The sequence below is a fragment of the Petromyzon marinus genome, chromosome 65 (genome assembly GCF_048934315.1).
Source record: "Petromyzon marinus isolate PM22_M1 ecotype Great Lakes invasive population chromosome 65, UKy_Petmar_22M1.pri1.0, whole genome shotgun sequence".
NCBI lineage: Eukaryota > Metazoa > Chordata > Hyperoartia > Petromyzontiformes > Petromyzontidae > Petromyzon > Petromyzon marinus.
Window position 1 is genome coordinate 991,524 of NC_133731.1, and position 16,098 is coordinate 1,007,621.

The 16,098-nt window shown below is 56.2% G+C and overlaps 1 protein-coding gene across 1 annotated transcript in view; it reads left to right on the top strand.

Annotated features, from left to right (window-relative positions):
* The window catches only part of LOC116956388 (transmembrane 7 superfamily member 3-like), a 29,931-nt gene extending 14,039 nt beyond the window's left edge, over positions 1-15,892 (top strand). The window contains exons 5-12 of the mRNA XM_076054233.1: positions 1,489-1,660; positions 5,899-6,076; positions 7,038-7,124; positions 7,916-8,035; positions 8,134-8,286; positions 9,847-9,944; positions 14,554-14,716; positions 14,871-15,892. Of these exons, the coding sequence (XP_075910348.1) occupies positions 1,489-1,660; positions 5,899-6,076; positions 7,038-7,124; positions 7,916-8,035; positions 8,134-8,286; positions 9,847-9,944; positions 14,554-14,716; positions 14,871-15,307 (1,408 nt within the window). The 3' untranslated portion in view covers positions 15,308-15,892. The remainder of the gene's footprint in view (positions 1-1,488; positions 1,661-5,898; positions 6,077-7,037; positions 7,125-7,915; positions 8,036-8,133; positions 8,287-9,846; positions 9,945-14,553; positions 14,717-14,870) is intronic.
* Positions 15,893-16,098: the final 206 nt, after the last annotated feature.

Genomic DNA, 16,098 nt, shown 5'->3' on the forward strand with positions numbered 1-16,098 from the left:
GGTGTACGGAATTCCAACAAGACCTGCAGCTCTGCTTTATTGACCTGGTCAAGGCCTATGATACCATCAGTAGGCCTGAGCTCTGGGTTGTTTTTCATGCTCAGAGCCCCTGAATCTGTGCTCACGGTCATTAAGGGCCTTTATGATGGTGAGCGGGCCCGGGTCTAACTAGGTGGCCGGGAGTCAGAGCCATTTCCTGTACACCTTGGGCTGCGACCAGAGATCTTCTGGCTCCCACATTATTTAACATCTATTTTTACCATGTAGTTTGTGAAGCCTTCAATGGCTGTACCGGAGGAATTTCCATCTGGTACAGATACAATGGGAGGCTGATCGATTCCCGGGTGCGATCAAGGGATGGCTCCCTATTGTTCAACCATCTTACGTATGCCGATGACCTGGTGATTGCTGCTCACTCAGGAGGAGTTGGAGGCGCTGCTGCTGAACCTGGAGCATGCCACTAAGAGGTGGGGCCTTACCATAGACCCCACCAAAACTAAGCACCTGCCTGGGTATTTTGTACCATCGGACACTCCACCCTCACAACTCCCAATTGGTGATGGGGCAGTTATTGAGTTTTCCATTCCTGGGCAGTGTGCTCATGACTGGCTCCGGTTTGACAGCAGAGGTCTCGCTCTGTATCAGTCGAGCGGCATTATCTTTTCATCGGTTTCGTAACACTGTAGAAGCTACCTAGTCTGTCGCTCCACACGAATCTTCAGGTCTTATCAGCCACAGTGATGCCCTCCCTTCTCTACGCTTGCAAAAAGTGGACCCCCCCCCCCCTCAATAGAACATCTTCGCCAGTTAGAAACATGTAGGCTGGCCTGCCTACGATCCATCCTGGGTTTAACCAGGCTGAATTGTGTGAGGAGCTCACATCCTTGAAAGATCTGGGCAAGGTCCCATCGGTGAGCTCCTCCTGCGTTGGCTGGGTCATGTCGCCCACATGCCCAGCCACCGCATGCCTAAATAGCTTTTGTTTGGCCGGATAGAGGGGGCTAAACGGGCATGGCACGGGCTAGAGAAGAGATGGAGTGATGTGGTACAAGAGGATGTGGAGCTGAGTGGACTTGCCGATGACTGGTACCACCGGTGTCAAGATCGGCCTCTGTGGAGGAGGCTTGTGAAGGACGCTGCTACTGGGCAGTTGGAGGCAGTCTCCCTCCAACAAGACTTGAGGGTGGAGGAGCGACACTCGCACCAACGAGCGGAGCGCCGGGTGGCTAAAGCAAAGCAAGTTGGCACAGTAGGGGGCACAGATGGTGCATCGGCAACTCATCTCAATGATTCGACCCAAGGCACCTGGGTCTGGCCTGTGACCTCCTGCCAGCGGGCGTTCAACACTTCACGTGGCCTGGCACAGGTGACGTCACCGCCACTTCGCGGCGAATGGCGGTGGTTGTACGTACGCGCGTGTACTTACGCGTGTGTACGCACGCCGGAATAGCCTGCCGGCGTGTGCCTGCTTCTTTCCGTCGTCCGCAGGGGTTCTGTGCCACCAGCCTGCGACCAGGACAAGGGCCCCGAGTCTCGCTGGCGCCTGGAGTACGACGTCTACCAGACCTTCCTCGACGAGGGCGACCTGGGGGTGGACTCCCTTCTGAGCGCCCTGCGTCGCTTGTCCAGTGCCAGCGGCTGCGAGGCGTTCGGCTCCAAGGTACGTACATGTGCACGTGTGTGTGTGTGTGTGTGTGCGCGTGTGTGTGTGTAAGGGGGGAGCGGCGGTGTAGCAGTTGGCGCGCCGCGCCACGAACCTGACCGCCCGAGTTCGATTCCCGCTCGCGGCCAACATCGGTGACGATTAGCTGAACCGGTCCTGGGCCCTCCCCTAGTTCGATTCGGCCTACTCAAATGAGCACCTGGTGCGGTGTGTAATAAACATCGCCACTGGGGAGAAAGACGGCTGGGCATGGTGCTGGCCACCCACCCCCTCGTGTGCCGTTCTCGCCTTCATAGGTGTTGCTCGCGAACAGCGCTTGCCCCAACAGTGTGTTTTTAAAGGCTATATGGGGGACCTTTGTCTTTGCGTTGAACGAGTCCGACGGATTGTATCGGTGCGTGTACGAATGAATATGCGTGCGCTAGTTCAGGTGCTGCTACTCGCTATCGGCACTTGCCCCAACAGTCTGTTAAGGCTACACGGGGGGTGGGATTTGTGTATTTTGTAATGCGCCGGTAGTAGTAGTAGTTGTATATCCATACCGGTCGAGCCATACGATTTGCCCCTTATTCTTGTGCAGGGAAATTGAGTTTTTAGGTCCATACGGCATACAGCCGTTTCAATACGGGCAACAACAACAAATTCTGCTTGTAGTAATAGGTTTTTACCCTTTTATCTGCCACCAAAACTGACACCTTTTATACAAGGGATCATGTTTGCAATAACCACAACACAAGCAGTTAAAATGCAAACATGAAGATACAACTCTGATAATGATATTGGCACTGTCCTTGAAATTGATTGGTCCACACCCGAGACGGCTTTTCTTAGAGCCCTTAGTCTCCACTGGTGTTGGACCAGATGACGCCAAAAGGCGTACAACTCAAAAACAGCGCACTATCAGAGTATTTAGTGCTCGGTAAGCATTTACATTATGAGACCTCCTTTGCCAGTAGCAAGATATAGTAATAGGTTTTTACCCTTTTTATCTGGCACCAAAACTGACACCTTTAAACAAGGGATCATGTTTGCAGTATCTTGCTACAGGCAAATGAGGTCTCGTAATGTAAATTCTGCTTGTGTTTCTCCCTTGTGATGGGACTTTGTAGGATGAACGTTGAGATTAATAATATCGTCCATGAATAAGAGGGTTTGTTTGTGGGTTAGAGATCGCGTAAATATGAACCGGTTTGTCGCCAAGCCCGCCGCCACCACCACCCAACACGCAGCCGATTTTAAACAAAAGTTTGTCACGTAAGCAAAATGTGACGATTTAGTTACTAGTTGAGCACTTACCGAGGGGTGTGTGTGTGTAGTGGGGAGCGGTAGTGTAGCTGCGCTATGAGCCGAACGACACGTGTTCAATTCCCGCTCGTGGCCAACACCAGTGACGATTTTTATCACGAACCGGTCATGGGCCTGGTGTAGGTCGACTCGGCCTCCAAATGAGTACCTGGTGCGGTGTGTAGTGAACATTGCTACTGGGGGAGACAAAGGCGGCCTTCGTAGGTGCTGCTGAATCTCGGAACGCGTGCGCGAGAGCCGTGGTGGTGGTAGTATTGGCGCCGCTGTTTAATTTAAGACGTGCACCCGCACACCGCAGAGGACGTTAGCGGCACGACCGCCGCCAGTCTGCGATAGCCGTCGCCAAAAACTGCCACGCGAACGGCACCGCACGCACGCAAGGCCTTGTGGGAGAATTGATACCGATTTATAGAAGTTGCTTTGTTTTGAGTTTTTTTTTTTCCTGGCGGTTTCGTTCCGATGACGTGTGTGTGCGTCATCGGAACGGAACCGGAATAAAAACGTCATGACGTACGTGTGTGTGTACGTACGTCATCGGAACAGGAAAGGGGTTAACATCCTTCTGTATTATTGCTGGAAGAAGATATGGTAAAGCCTTTTTTTTCAATTGAATGGCTGTGGATATCCCCTACTCCTCCAGCTTTGACTGGGAACTCATTTCGACCTTTTCCCCTTTGGGGAAGTGCGAGTCGTCGATCTCTAGATCTCTGGACCCCTCGACCCTCTCTCCGTCTCTATCAGTCTCGCTCTCTCTCTTGACTCTCGGTGTCTCTATCAGTCTCGGTCTCTGGGTCTCTCTCTCTCTCTCTTGACTCTCGGTGTCTCTCTCCCTTGCTCTCTGGATCACTCGGTGTCTCGGTCTCTCTCTCTCTTGACTCTCGATGTCTCTCTCCCTCGCTCTCTGAATCACTTGGTGTCTTGGTGTCTCTCTCTTGACTCTCGGTGTCTCTCTCCCTTGCTCTGAATCACTCGGTGTCTCTCTCTCTGACTCTCGGTGTCTCTCTCCCTCGCTCTCTGGATCTCTCGGTGTCTCGGTCTCCCTCGATCTCTGGATCACTCGGTGTCTCGGTCTCTCTCTCTTGACTGTCGGTGTCTCTCTCCCTCGCTCTCTGGATCTCTCGGTGTCTCTCTCTCTTTTGTCTCTTGGTGTCTCTATCAGTCTCAGTCTCTGAATCACTCGGTGTCTCTCTACTTCTCTCTCTTGACTCTCGGTCTCTCTCTTGACTCTCGGTGTCTCTCTCCCTCACTCTCGGTGTCTCTCTCTCTCGCACTAGTCGGTTGCGTCTGCCCAGTTCTCCCTCGCTACGTTCCCACCACCTTGCCGTGCCCATTCCGGGTCCTTGGGAGCTCCGCTCTCTTGGTGCCGGTCCAGCTGGCCTGGAGGGCCTTGAAGATGCCGCCGCCGCCGCCGCCTCGTGTCGGCGCCTCTTCCCCCGGGGCGCCGTGGTGATTCGCCGAGGCGGGAGGAGGTCTATTCGTGGTGATGAATGGCTTTCCTTTTGTGGTGGTCCGTCCCAGTTGCCGAGTTGCGGCGAGCACTTTGCGTGCCGCTTGCTGAAACCCCTACGAGCGCGCTCCAACAACACGGACGAAGATCCCCCGTGTAGCCTTACCGGACTGCTGGTGGCAAGCGCTGTTGGCGAGCGCCTAAATGAAGGCCGGGATTGCGCACGAGGGGGTGGGTGGCCAGCAACAGGCCCCCCGGGCGCCTTTGTCTCCCCAGTGGCGATGTTTTTATGCACCGCACCAGGTAGTCATTTGAGGCCGAGTCGACCTAGCGGAGGCCCCAAGGACCGGTTCGGATAATCGTCACTGGTGTTGTCCGTGAGCGGGAATCGAACTCTGCCCCTGCAGGTTCGTGGCGTGGCGTGCTAACCGCTTCAGCTCCGCTCCCCCTTGCACACGCCGATGGACACGTATCCCATTTGTTGTTTTTGTTCGAGAAGCCCATTGAAATGGTTTTTATATTTTAAGCAACTGGAATTTGCCCCTCATTCGCCACACCCTCCCCTCCCTCCAGGGAACGCGTACAAGTTTTATTTTGATGGGGGTGTGTGTGGCACAGTGGTTGGCACCCTGCACGATATAATTATACTTTTTATTTTAACCCAGCATGCGACGTTCGTCTTTTAAGAAAAAATATTAATCCACGGGTGGCAGGGCATGGCAGAGTTTAATCCCGATGCTTCTGGCGGCCGTCTGGAACGCTCTTCCCTTCTGATCGGCAAACTCAAATATTTGACGGCTTTTTTTGTGTTTTATGTCCTTCCCCCGCGCCTTCCGATTTAACACGGCTGGCTACGTACTGTGCGAAAGAAGCTCTACACCGAAGGCGATCCATAGTTTGAGACCAGGAAAGCCACCGGGCAGAGATTAACCCCCAAGCGAAATGCCGAGGGAGGGTGGCGCTTGTGCACAGACTGCCCTATATGACATCGTAACAAGAGTCTGGACCACTGGACGGGTCTCGCAGGTTTGGAAGGATGCCCTGGTGGTCCCCCTCTTTAAGAAGGGGGACCGCACAGACTGTAACAACTACAGGGGCATCTCATCCCTCGGTGTGCCAGGAAAGGTCCTGGCAAGGATTATTCAACATCGCCTCCCCTCTTGTGAGTCCACGGGACGCTAGGTCACCGCTCGCTAGGCCAAGACCCACTGGCATGGCTAGGCATGAGAACCTCCGCCCCTCCCCCCCCCCCTCCCCAACGTTGTGTGTTTTGTTTGGACCCAGGACGTCACCTTTGTAAAAGGATCTTCCCCAGAAGCGGTTCTGTGAATGTCCACTTCTGTCTGTGGGCTGTTCTCCCGAGATGATGGAAGTTTTATTTTTTATTTATTTTAATCCACCCAACCCCACCTTGACTCCGACCTCCCGAGAGGAGGTTCCGAAAACGCTTCCACGACCCGTCCCTCGTTCCCTCCCCCCCCAGATGCGGACGCTGAGCTCGTCGGAGAAGCCGCGCCTGGTGCAGACGTCGTACCCGGGCCAGGGTGTGGTGTACTGTGTGGTGGTGCGCGACCCCCGGCGCAACACCAGCGCCGCCTACGTGCCGGCCGCCACCTATGCCTGCAGCTTCTCGGCGCACAGCGACGGCTGCTACCACCTCGGTGCGTCTCCGCCATTGTCGTCGTCGCCATTGTCGCCGCAGTCATTGTCGTCGCCATTGTCGCCGCAGTCATTGTCGTCGCCATTGTCGCCGCAGTCATTGTCGTCGCCATTGTCGCCGCAGTCATTGTCGTCGCCATTGTCGCCGCAGTCATTGTCGTCGCCATTGTCGCCGCAGTCATTGTCGTCGCCATTGTCGCCGCCATTGTCATCGCCATTGTCGTCGCAGTCATTGTCACCGCCATTGTCGTCGCCGTGATTCCCGTAGACATCATCATTGTCGTCGTCATCGTCCTCGTGATTCCTGCAGACATCATCATTGTCGTCGTCATCGTCCTCGTGATTCCTGCAGACATCATCATTGTCGTCGCCGTGATTCCCGTAGACATCATCATTGTCGTCGTCATCGTCCTCGTGATTCCCGCAGACATCATCATTGTCGTCGTCGTCCTCGTGAACCGTCATCTGCACTGTCGCCCGCCCGCTCGCCGTCGCCGCTGCTGGAGTCTCTCGCTCCCCGCGTGCTCGCCGCCTGCAGCCCTCTCGGCTGGCTTGGCCTCGGTGTGTTTGCGTTTGAACTTCTTTGCAAGTACGAGGACCGCATGGGCAAAGACGTGTGCAAGGAGAAGAAGAAGAGAAATAAATCGAAGAGAAAGTGAAGTGCGTTTTTCTCCCCCACTGGGCTGCGATGTAGCGGTCGCGGGAGCAGCGCTACCAACCCGGCGGACTCCCGAGGATCAATTTTGGTCCTGGGGGACCTCCCCCAGGGTCGACTCGGCTTCAAATGATTCGGTGTTTAAAAACGTCGCCACTGGGGGAGACAAAGGCGGCCGGGCGTGGTGCTGGGCCACACCGCCCCCTCGTGCGCCGTTCCGGCCTTCGTAGGCGCTGCTACTCGCTGACAGCACTTGCCCCAACAGTGTGTTAAAGGCTACACGGGGGATCTTTGTCTCTGTGTTGCAGGCAAGACTTATTACAAGGTCCTCATGGTACTGGCCGGCCTCGTGGGACTCTTCATGAGCTTTTTCGGACATCGGTTCTTCAAAACGCGTAAGTCCCCTTCCTCCTCCCGTTGGGCCCAGGTGCTCGTGCCTGGCAAAGGTGAGTTTGGTGGGGGGGGGAACTTTGAGTTGCGATTTTTTAAACGGCATCCTCGTGGTATTAGTAGGCCGATTGACGATGGTGGTGTTGCGCGTGTACGTACGTTGAACTTCTTTCGCACCGTACGTAGCCGACCGTGCCAATCGGAGGTGCGGGGAGAAAGGAAGAGGAGCGAAACACAAAAAGCATTTCCTGAAGTTACGAGTTTAAACAAAAATGTAGATTTTTTTTTTTAAAGGTGCATCGCAGCTCTCCCAGTGGCTTTTTGATTTCGGAAGGAAGAGCGCTGCACACGGCTGCAGGAGTGCATCCGAAAGCGCGCGATGCGGTGACCACCATTTCTTTTTGATGGCCAGCCGCTGCCGCTGCCGCGGGGATGGCCGGAGTCCCACGTCACGATGGTTTTTAACGCTCCGTGCTGACGATGAGATCGGCAGCGAGGTCTCGCGTGGTTCATTTGTGGCCAAGCCCCACTCTGTGCGCGTGATGTTGAGTGCGACGACCTCGCAACGAAGTCGTTCGCCGACCGGTAGCGAGTCGCTGCTGTGGCTAGGCGATGTTATCTCCCTTGCCTGGTATGCAGGAGGTCGTGGGTTTGATCCCCGACGCGTGGCCACAGAATGTTGTGCACACGCTGCAGCTTGCTGATGTTTTTTGTTTGTATTTGCCAGACGTCCCGTTAGAGCAGCGAGTTGCAATAATGTAGCCGGTTGTTGCTGCTGCTGCTGCTGCTGCTGCAGAGGTGTTCCTGGACGGTTTCTCGCTGGGCTGCCTTGCGGTGTACGTGGTGGTGACGCGCGTCACCGTGCACACGGCCATCCACACGAGCGTCCACACCACGGCAGACCTCGGCGACGCCGGTGAGACGCGTGGACGGGCGCGCGTGGACGCCGTTTTGTGTGGCCGTGCGCTGGCGACCCGTGACGGTGACGGCGCCGCTGGCTTCCCCCGTCCCCAGCGCGTGTGGCCATCTCGTGCTCTGCGGGAGTGGTGGCCGGGCTGCTGCTGCTGGCGCTGTGGTGGCGTCTGGGCTTGTGCACGGTGTGCGTGCTCGCCAGCGGCACTCTCCTCGGATTCCTACTCGCCTCCGCCGCCTTCTTCTCCCCACTCGGTGAGGACACCGCCGACACCACCACCAACCTCATCGACCACGCACCGATACCACCACCAACCTCATCGACCTCACGCCGACACCACCACCAACCTCATCGACCTCACACCACCACCACCACCAACCTCATCGACCACACGCCGACACCACCACCAACCTCATCAACCACGCACCGATACCACCACCAACCTCATCGACCTCACGCCGACACCACCACCAACCTCATCGACCTCACACCACCACCACCACCAACCTCATCGACCACACGCCGACACCACCACCAACCTCATCGACCTCACGCCGACACCACCACCAACCTCATCGACCACACACCACCACCATCCACATTGACATCACACTGACACCACCACCAACCACATCGACCTTCACCGACACCACCAACCTCATCGACCTCACACCGACACCACCACCAACTCTTTGGTTCTATTGGGTAAAGTCACGTAGGTAAAAAATGAAACAACAAAAATCACGACGTTTCGGCTACAACACAAGCGGCCTTCATCAGGTGAAGGGACCAGGCTGTCTCGAGGACAGCGCTGGAGTGAAGCACGGCCACGCTCAGACCGCGACCTTTAAGCTGTGTGCGAGGAAACAAGGTGCCTTGACAAAGGAATTAGCATAAAAATTAGCATTTGATTGGCCGACTTAGCATAGAGGTGGTGTACATGCGGGTGGACTTGCCGGTTGGCACGGGGGGGAGGGGGAGTTTACCTATTGATGGTGTGAAAAGGGTATTTAAGAGCTGCGAAAGTTTGGGGTACCACTACTTGAAAAATATACTGTACCATTGAAATTAGTTTAATGTTTGGTTCCATTTAGAACATCTTTCCAATAGTTGCTTAATTTGAAACCCTCTTCTCGGTTGAAATTGTGTCTGTGTTTGTAGATCTGAATTGCCTCGTGAACAAATCTCTGCTAAAAACCCGTGGGTTTGCAAAGAACCTTGGTATCGGAGTAAATTATATCGTGAAACGTCGTGATTTTTGTTTTTTTACCTACTACGTGACTTTACCGACTAGAACCAAAGAGTGTGGATCCTTGCAGTCACGAAAGCTTCAAATCTTGAATCGCCACCAACCTCGTCGACCTCACACCGACGCCACCACCAACCTCATCGACCTCACACCGACACCACCACCAACCTCGTCGACCTCACACCGACACCGCCACCACCAACCACCCCCCTCCCCCCGACCAACCACTTGTTGTTAGGAATGTGTAATTTATTGTGGTGGTGGAATAGGTGGTGGTGCCATTTAATGATGGTGCCAATGTTGGTTGCGGTGATGTGAGGATATGGTAATTGTGGGTCGATGGTTATGATATGGCAAATGGTGGTCGCTGTGAATATGGTGGTGTTTATCATGAGGATATAGTGGTGGTGGTGGTAGGGGGTTTACTCTGCTCCTAGAAGACTGGATCTTGGGCCTGCGGTCTCCACTGAAGACCCCTTCCAAGAGAATGTGGGGAGGGGGAGGGGGGGTAAACCCTGGAGCACATTCCCCCCCTGACCCTCTCTCCCTCTCTCTCTCCTTGCAGGTGATCTCCGACTCTTCCAAAGTGACGTCAACTTCTGGATGTGCTTCACCTGTGGCACGCTCTTTGTCCCCATCATGCTGCTGCTGTGTCCCTTCGTGGTGAGAGCCACGCACTCCCCCCTCCCCCCGTGAGCGTGGCGAGAACGTGGCACACAAGCCGTGAAACTCCCCGCCGTTGTCGTCGTCGTTCCGCACCGCCCCCTATCCGTGTCTTCCCACCCCCATAGTTGAGTGGCCTCTCCCGGTGTCTGTCGCTCCCTCGTGTTAGCTTGCTGCCGTGCCCGAGCGCGCTCTCTCTCTCTGTCGTTCTCTCCTCGGCTCTCTCTCTCTTCCTCTCTCTCTCTCTCTATGCACAGGGGCCTGCGTTTTTCCACATCCTAAACCTCGCCTAAGAGCGAGAGTAAACTCGCCTGTGGTGGTGGACTATTTTCTCTCCTTTCCTTCATCCTCGGAATCGTATTGTGTCAAAAGTCTCCTTCCCAAAACCGTGAGTGTTTTATAATCTTTGGTTCTTTCGGGAAGGTCGTGTGACTTTACCGAAAGAACCAAAGAGGAGGAGGGGTAAGTATTTTGTTACTGCACGTGGCGTTTTCTATTTCTGCTTTTCTGGTGTTTGCTTTGTCCCAACGGCACTCGCCACCACGCTGCAGGCCTCCTTGGTTTGGCAGGCTGGGTCCTCTCGTTTCCACTCCTTCTCTCACAGCACCTCCTTAATTCTTTCTGTTCTCTTGATGCTTCTTTCTTTCCTCGTCTCTCCTTTTCAAGTGAAACTTTTTTTTACTTTTCTGACCACTTGTCCGTACTGTTCATGATTGCACATTACGAGTCTCTCGCTCGGAGGAACGGCTTCGCTTGCTTTTCCTCCAGCGGAGATCGGTGCGGGGTGGAGGGGGGGGGGGGTGTTTGCTACCGCCGCTGGCGAGCGCGGTGGGGCTGGCGAGCGTGAACCGCGGAGTGGGTCGTGTTGGTGGCTAAAGAGGGATATGGTGGTGCACATTGTCGAGGCGGGGATTGACATCAAGGGGGGGAACTTTGTGCCGTGCACACCTTTCGACCTCCCCTGCAGTCAAGATCGTCCTCTCCAATGCCCCCCCACCCTTTCCTCAACAACTCTGATCTAGAACGTGATCTGAAACGTTGTGGTACGCGGTAGTCTCTCCTGGAATGATGATCGTGCTACCGTTGAGGGGGCGACGGCTAGACGCTGCAGCATATCCTCTCTTTTCGGCGCCAAGCCTTCGTTATATACTCGGCGACGGAGACGCTAATTTAGACCTCCAATACGCCGCGGACGGACACGGCGACGCGGTGCACGTGGCGGCCGACCTTGAATCGCTGCTTTGCTTGTGGCGGTGTCGGCCACACCCGGCGGAACTGCCCCGAAGCATGAAAGGGGAAGAGCCGCCGAGGCCGCAGAAAGGGCCCGGCAGCCGGCAACAACACGCTGCCGACACACGACGCTTTCACCGTGGTGGTGGTGGTGGTGGTGGTCGCGCTGCCAAGGGGCACGACGCCGCTGCCGCTGCCCCTAAGCACCCTGCTGCCGCTCAGCAGCAACAGCAGGGCGTGGCGATAGAAGGAGCCACACGTGGCAAGGGAAATGTCGACGAGGGGAAATCCGAACGTGTCGGTGCGCCGAGGGTGGACGAGGAAGATTCCTCGGCTGACAATCCTGGAGCTCCTGGAAATCACAAACAGCTCCTATCACTCGGATGTGGAGGACTGACAGTGGAGGATGCAGTGCGCGAGATGAGGAGTTTCTCACTCGCGAAAGATGCCCATGAGCAGTGCCTCCTCCCCCCCCCCCTTCCCCACAAAATCGAAGGCTTCCTCAAGCCCTACCTTAGGGAAGCACAAGGTTAGAGTTGAGGAAACCTTCCCCGCTCAAATGGGGTTCATTGAGGTCTCGCTTCGACAGGGAAGGAGTGCTCCCGTTTTGAAGGCTACGGCACAGAAGCTGTAACAAGAGGTGTTGAACCCTGCAGTAAAACTAATTAGTGGTGCTTAAATACCCTACCCAGCTATATGGACTGACTGCTGGCCTTGCCAGAGTAATGGGGCACCCAAGTAGCCAAAGGCACAGATGCAAGCTCTTTGTTCTCTTGGAAAGGACAAAGCGGATTTTGTGCTGCAACCCAAGAAACGAATCTCGGCGGACTCCCCTAGGTGCCAAGTGGGGTAGACTCTCTCTCAGGGACTCCCCTAGGTGCCAAGTGGGGTAGACTCTCTCTCAGGGACTCCCCTAGGTGCCAAGTGTGGTAGACTCTCTCTCAGGGACTCCCCTAGGTGCCAAGTGGGGTAGACTCTCTCTCAGGGACTCCCCTAGGTGCCAAGTGGGGTAGACTCTCTCTCAGGTGACTCCCCTAGGTGCCAAGTGGGGTAGACTCTCTCTCAGGGACTCCCCTAGGTGCCAAGTGGGGTCGACTCTCTCTCAGCTGACTCCCCTAGGTGCCAAGTGGGGTAGACTCTCTCTCAGGGACTCCCCTAGGTGCCAAGTGGGGTAGACTCTCTCTCAGGGACTCCCCTAGGTGCCAAGTGGGGTAGACTCTCTCACAGGGACTCCCCTAGGTGCCAAGTGAGGTAGACTCTCTCTCAGGCACTCCCCTAGGTGCCAAGTGAGGTAGACTCTCTCTCAGGGACTCCCCTAGGTGCCAAGTGGGGTAGACTCTCTCTCAGGGACTCCCCTAGGTGCCAAGTGGGGTAGACTCTCTCTCAGGGACTCCCCTAGGTGCCAAGTGAGGTAGACTCTCTCTCAGGCACTCCCCTAGGTGCCAAGTGAGGTAGACTCTCTCTCAGGGACTCCCCTAGGTGCCAAGTGGGGTAGACTCTCTCTCAGGGACTCCCCTAGGTGCCAAGTGGGGTAGACTCTCTCTCAGGGACTCCCCTAGGTGCCAAGTGGGGTAGACTCTCTCTCAGGGACTCCCCTAGGTGCCAAGTGGGGTAGACTCTCTCTCAGGGACTCCCCTAGGTGCCAAGTGGGGTAGACTCTCTCTCAGGGACTCCCCTAGGTGCCAAGTGGGGTAGACTCTCTCTCAGGGACTCCCCTAGGTGCCAAGTGGGGTAGACTCTCTCTCAGGGACTCCCCTAGGTGCCAAGTGGGGTAGACTCTCTCACAGGGACTCCCCTAGGTGCCAAGTGGGGTAGACTCTCTCTCAGGGACTCCCCTAGGTGCCAAGTGGGGTAGACTCTCTCTCAGGGACTCCCCTAGGTGCCAAGTGAGGTAGACTCTCTCGGCGGCCACCCTGACGATCGCACTGCCGGAGAGGTAATCCTGTTCGGAGCACGGTGCATGCTAGAGTTCCCTTTTTTTACGCTTTTATTTAACTCGCTGTCTGTTGTTGTTGTTGTATCCTCAAATCTTGTAACTCGATTTTAACCCACTTCCCAATGTGATATCGACTGCAAACTTGGTATACTTGTGTCATACTGATGACAATACTATATTCTATCGTTAAATATAAAAAAAATCTATATTTTTAAACATTATTTTGTAAATGTTATGTTTCTGCTTGGGTCTAATTGTCCACGATCAATTCGCGTTGGCTGTAAATCGCCACGGTCCCCTTGCGTTGTGGCAAGCTTCGGGGCCCACTTCCTCGAGTCGTGGAGTCCTTCCATTACTAGCACGGTACGTTTTAATTAAAGCGTGTTTTTTTAAAAAATGTATTTAGTAATGCTTTTTTATTATGGAGATTGTGAAGGGGGTCTCCTAGCTTCGGTTGATTTTTTTTTTTTTAGATGAAGAACACCAAATTCCGAGTTTGTTTTAATGGTGTAGGCACCGAAGCAAAAGCCCGACCAGGAAACTTTTCTTGACAACGACACTTTGGCATGTTCTAGTGCGCTCAACGCACGAACAACCGCAGGCAGGGGGACGTTTTAACTGCACCCCAAGCCAAGACAGAAACACCGCGAAACTCCACCTGGAGTCGGCTCGGTCATGAGGAGGATGGGCCTTGTTGGATGTGCGGCGTCTGCAGCATCGATCACAACGGCAATACCCGTGGCGTGGCTGTGCCCAAGGGCAGCGATGGCGGTGTACAAAGCGAGGCAGCGGAGATTGGAAGGCGATGGGCTTGGCCGTGGGGCACTGGCAGTGCTTTTTGAAGGTCCTCGTGAAAGCACGGCTAAAGGCTTGGGCACGCGTACTCTTCTAGATTTTGAAGCTTTCGTGACTGCAAGGATCCCAACTCTTTCGGTTCTATTCGGTAAAAGTCACGTTAAAAAAAAAAAAAAGTAAAAAAAAATCTCACGACGTTTCGGCCACAACACAAGCGGCCTTCATCAGGTGAAGGGACCAGGCTGTCCAGAGGACAGTGCTGTGTACTCCGTCATACCGGTGGGGGGTGGGGGTGCCCAGGACGCCCTGTGCCCAATTGTCAATAATTCGCTTGGCTGCGCGGGTTTTTAATTCGCGCTCCCACACCCCCCATCTCTCAGATGATGCCCGGTCACACGTGACGTGAACACCTTTGTGTTGTCGTGGACGTGTCTACTGCCACCGCTTGTTGCCATTGACGCTTCTTATAAGCCATTAAAAAAAAAGTGTATATATTTTAAAGGTTAAAGTCTGGAGGCTCTGTGTTTTTGGGATCTGGGCTCTCTCTCTCTGGGCTCCCTCTCCTCTGCCTGTACGCCGGATTCACGAGCCACCATGTGCCACGGTGTTTGTGCCCCTCTACCCCCCCCTGCCGGCGCCCGTGCGTAGCTGAGCGTGGTGGCGTGCGCCGTGCTGGGCGGCTACGCCGTGGTGCTGGCCTGCGCCGTGTTCGTGCGCTCCTCGCTGCCCTACCTGCTGCTCAACACGGTGCGGCGCGCGGCCCTCAAAGACTACACGCGGGTCTACAACGCGGCGCCCTTCCAGACCAACGGTGAGGCCAACGCCGCCGCCGCCGGCCAGGGGGGGACTCGGGCCGGCCGGACGCCACGTTGGCTCCCGCGCGGTTGTCGCCGCGCTCCGTGTTGTGGAAGGACCCGGGTCTCCCGTGACGAGCTGGCCGGCTCCGTGCCTGCCGCCCCCCCCAGACTACGTGCTGGTGAGCGTGTGGGCCTCCCTGGCCCTGGCCGGCACGCTGTTCCAGGCGCGCCGCGGCTGGGGCCTGCCGACCTTCCCGCCGTGCCCGTACGAGGAGTGGCTCTACAACGCGGAGCGGCGCTCCACCAACGTGCTGGACCCCAGCCACCACCGGCCCAGCGCCCGCGGCCGGGCCTGCCGGGCGCTGGCGTCCGCCTGCGCCGCGATGCGCCGGCCCGGCAAGCGGCGGGATGACGACGGTGAAGGTGGCGGTGGTGGCGGTGGTGGTGGTGGTTGTGGTGGTGGCGGTGGTGGTTGTGGTGGTGGTGGTGGTGGTTTTGGTTGTGGTGGTGGTGGTGGTGGTGATGGTGGTGATGACTACGACGGGCGGCTGGGCAGGGAGCGTGGCGGTGTGGGTGAGCGTACCCCTCTACTCATCAACAAATAATAATGACGATCGGGGGGGGGGGGTCGTGGTGCCCCCCACACCCCCCCCCCCACCATCTCTGCTGGTGGGATGAGATTGTGATTCGTCAGTGGTGTGTGTAAGTGGCGTCTGAGTTGTGCGTTGTGTTTGCGCGATGGCGAGGTGTTGGTGGTGCGTCGTAGGCAGGAGCAACGTGGTGGTGGTGGTGCGTCGTGCCAGTCGCCTCTGACGAGTCGAGAGGTCGGTGCCGCTGTGCCACCAACCCGGCGGCCCCGAGTTCCATTCCCGCTCCCGGCCAACGCCGGCGACGGTTACCCGGTCCGGTGCTGTGCCTCCCCTGGGTCGGCTCGGCCTCGAATGAGTCCCGTGGCGCGACGTGTAAGCGTCGCCACCGGGGGTGACGGAGGCGGCCGGGCGTGTTCCACGGCGCCGGCCTCCGTAGGCGCCGCTAGCTCGCCACGACAGGCACTTGCCCCCCGCTCTTGTTAAGGCTACACGGGGGATCTTTGTCTCTGACGTGTGCACGGCGCCAGCAGTCGCTGCTGCCTCCGTGTTCACGATCGCTGGACTTTCCCCTACGTGGGGGGGGGGGGCGGGGGGCTAAGTTTAAACATAAGGGGGGCTCTCTGTGTGTGTGTGGGGGGAGGGGGGGGGGGGGGCCATCAGGGTGGCGAGGCGACGTTGACGACTTCGCCTGACCATGATGCAGGTGCGCGTGGGTTCGATCCCGACCCTGACACCCGCTGTGTCTTTGGAGTTTGTGTGTGTGTATTTGGAGTTTGTGTGTGTGTGTATTTGGAGTGTGCGTGTGT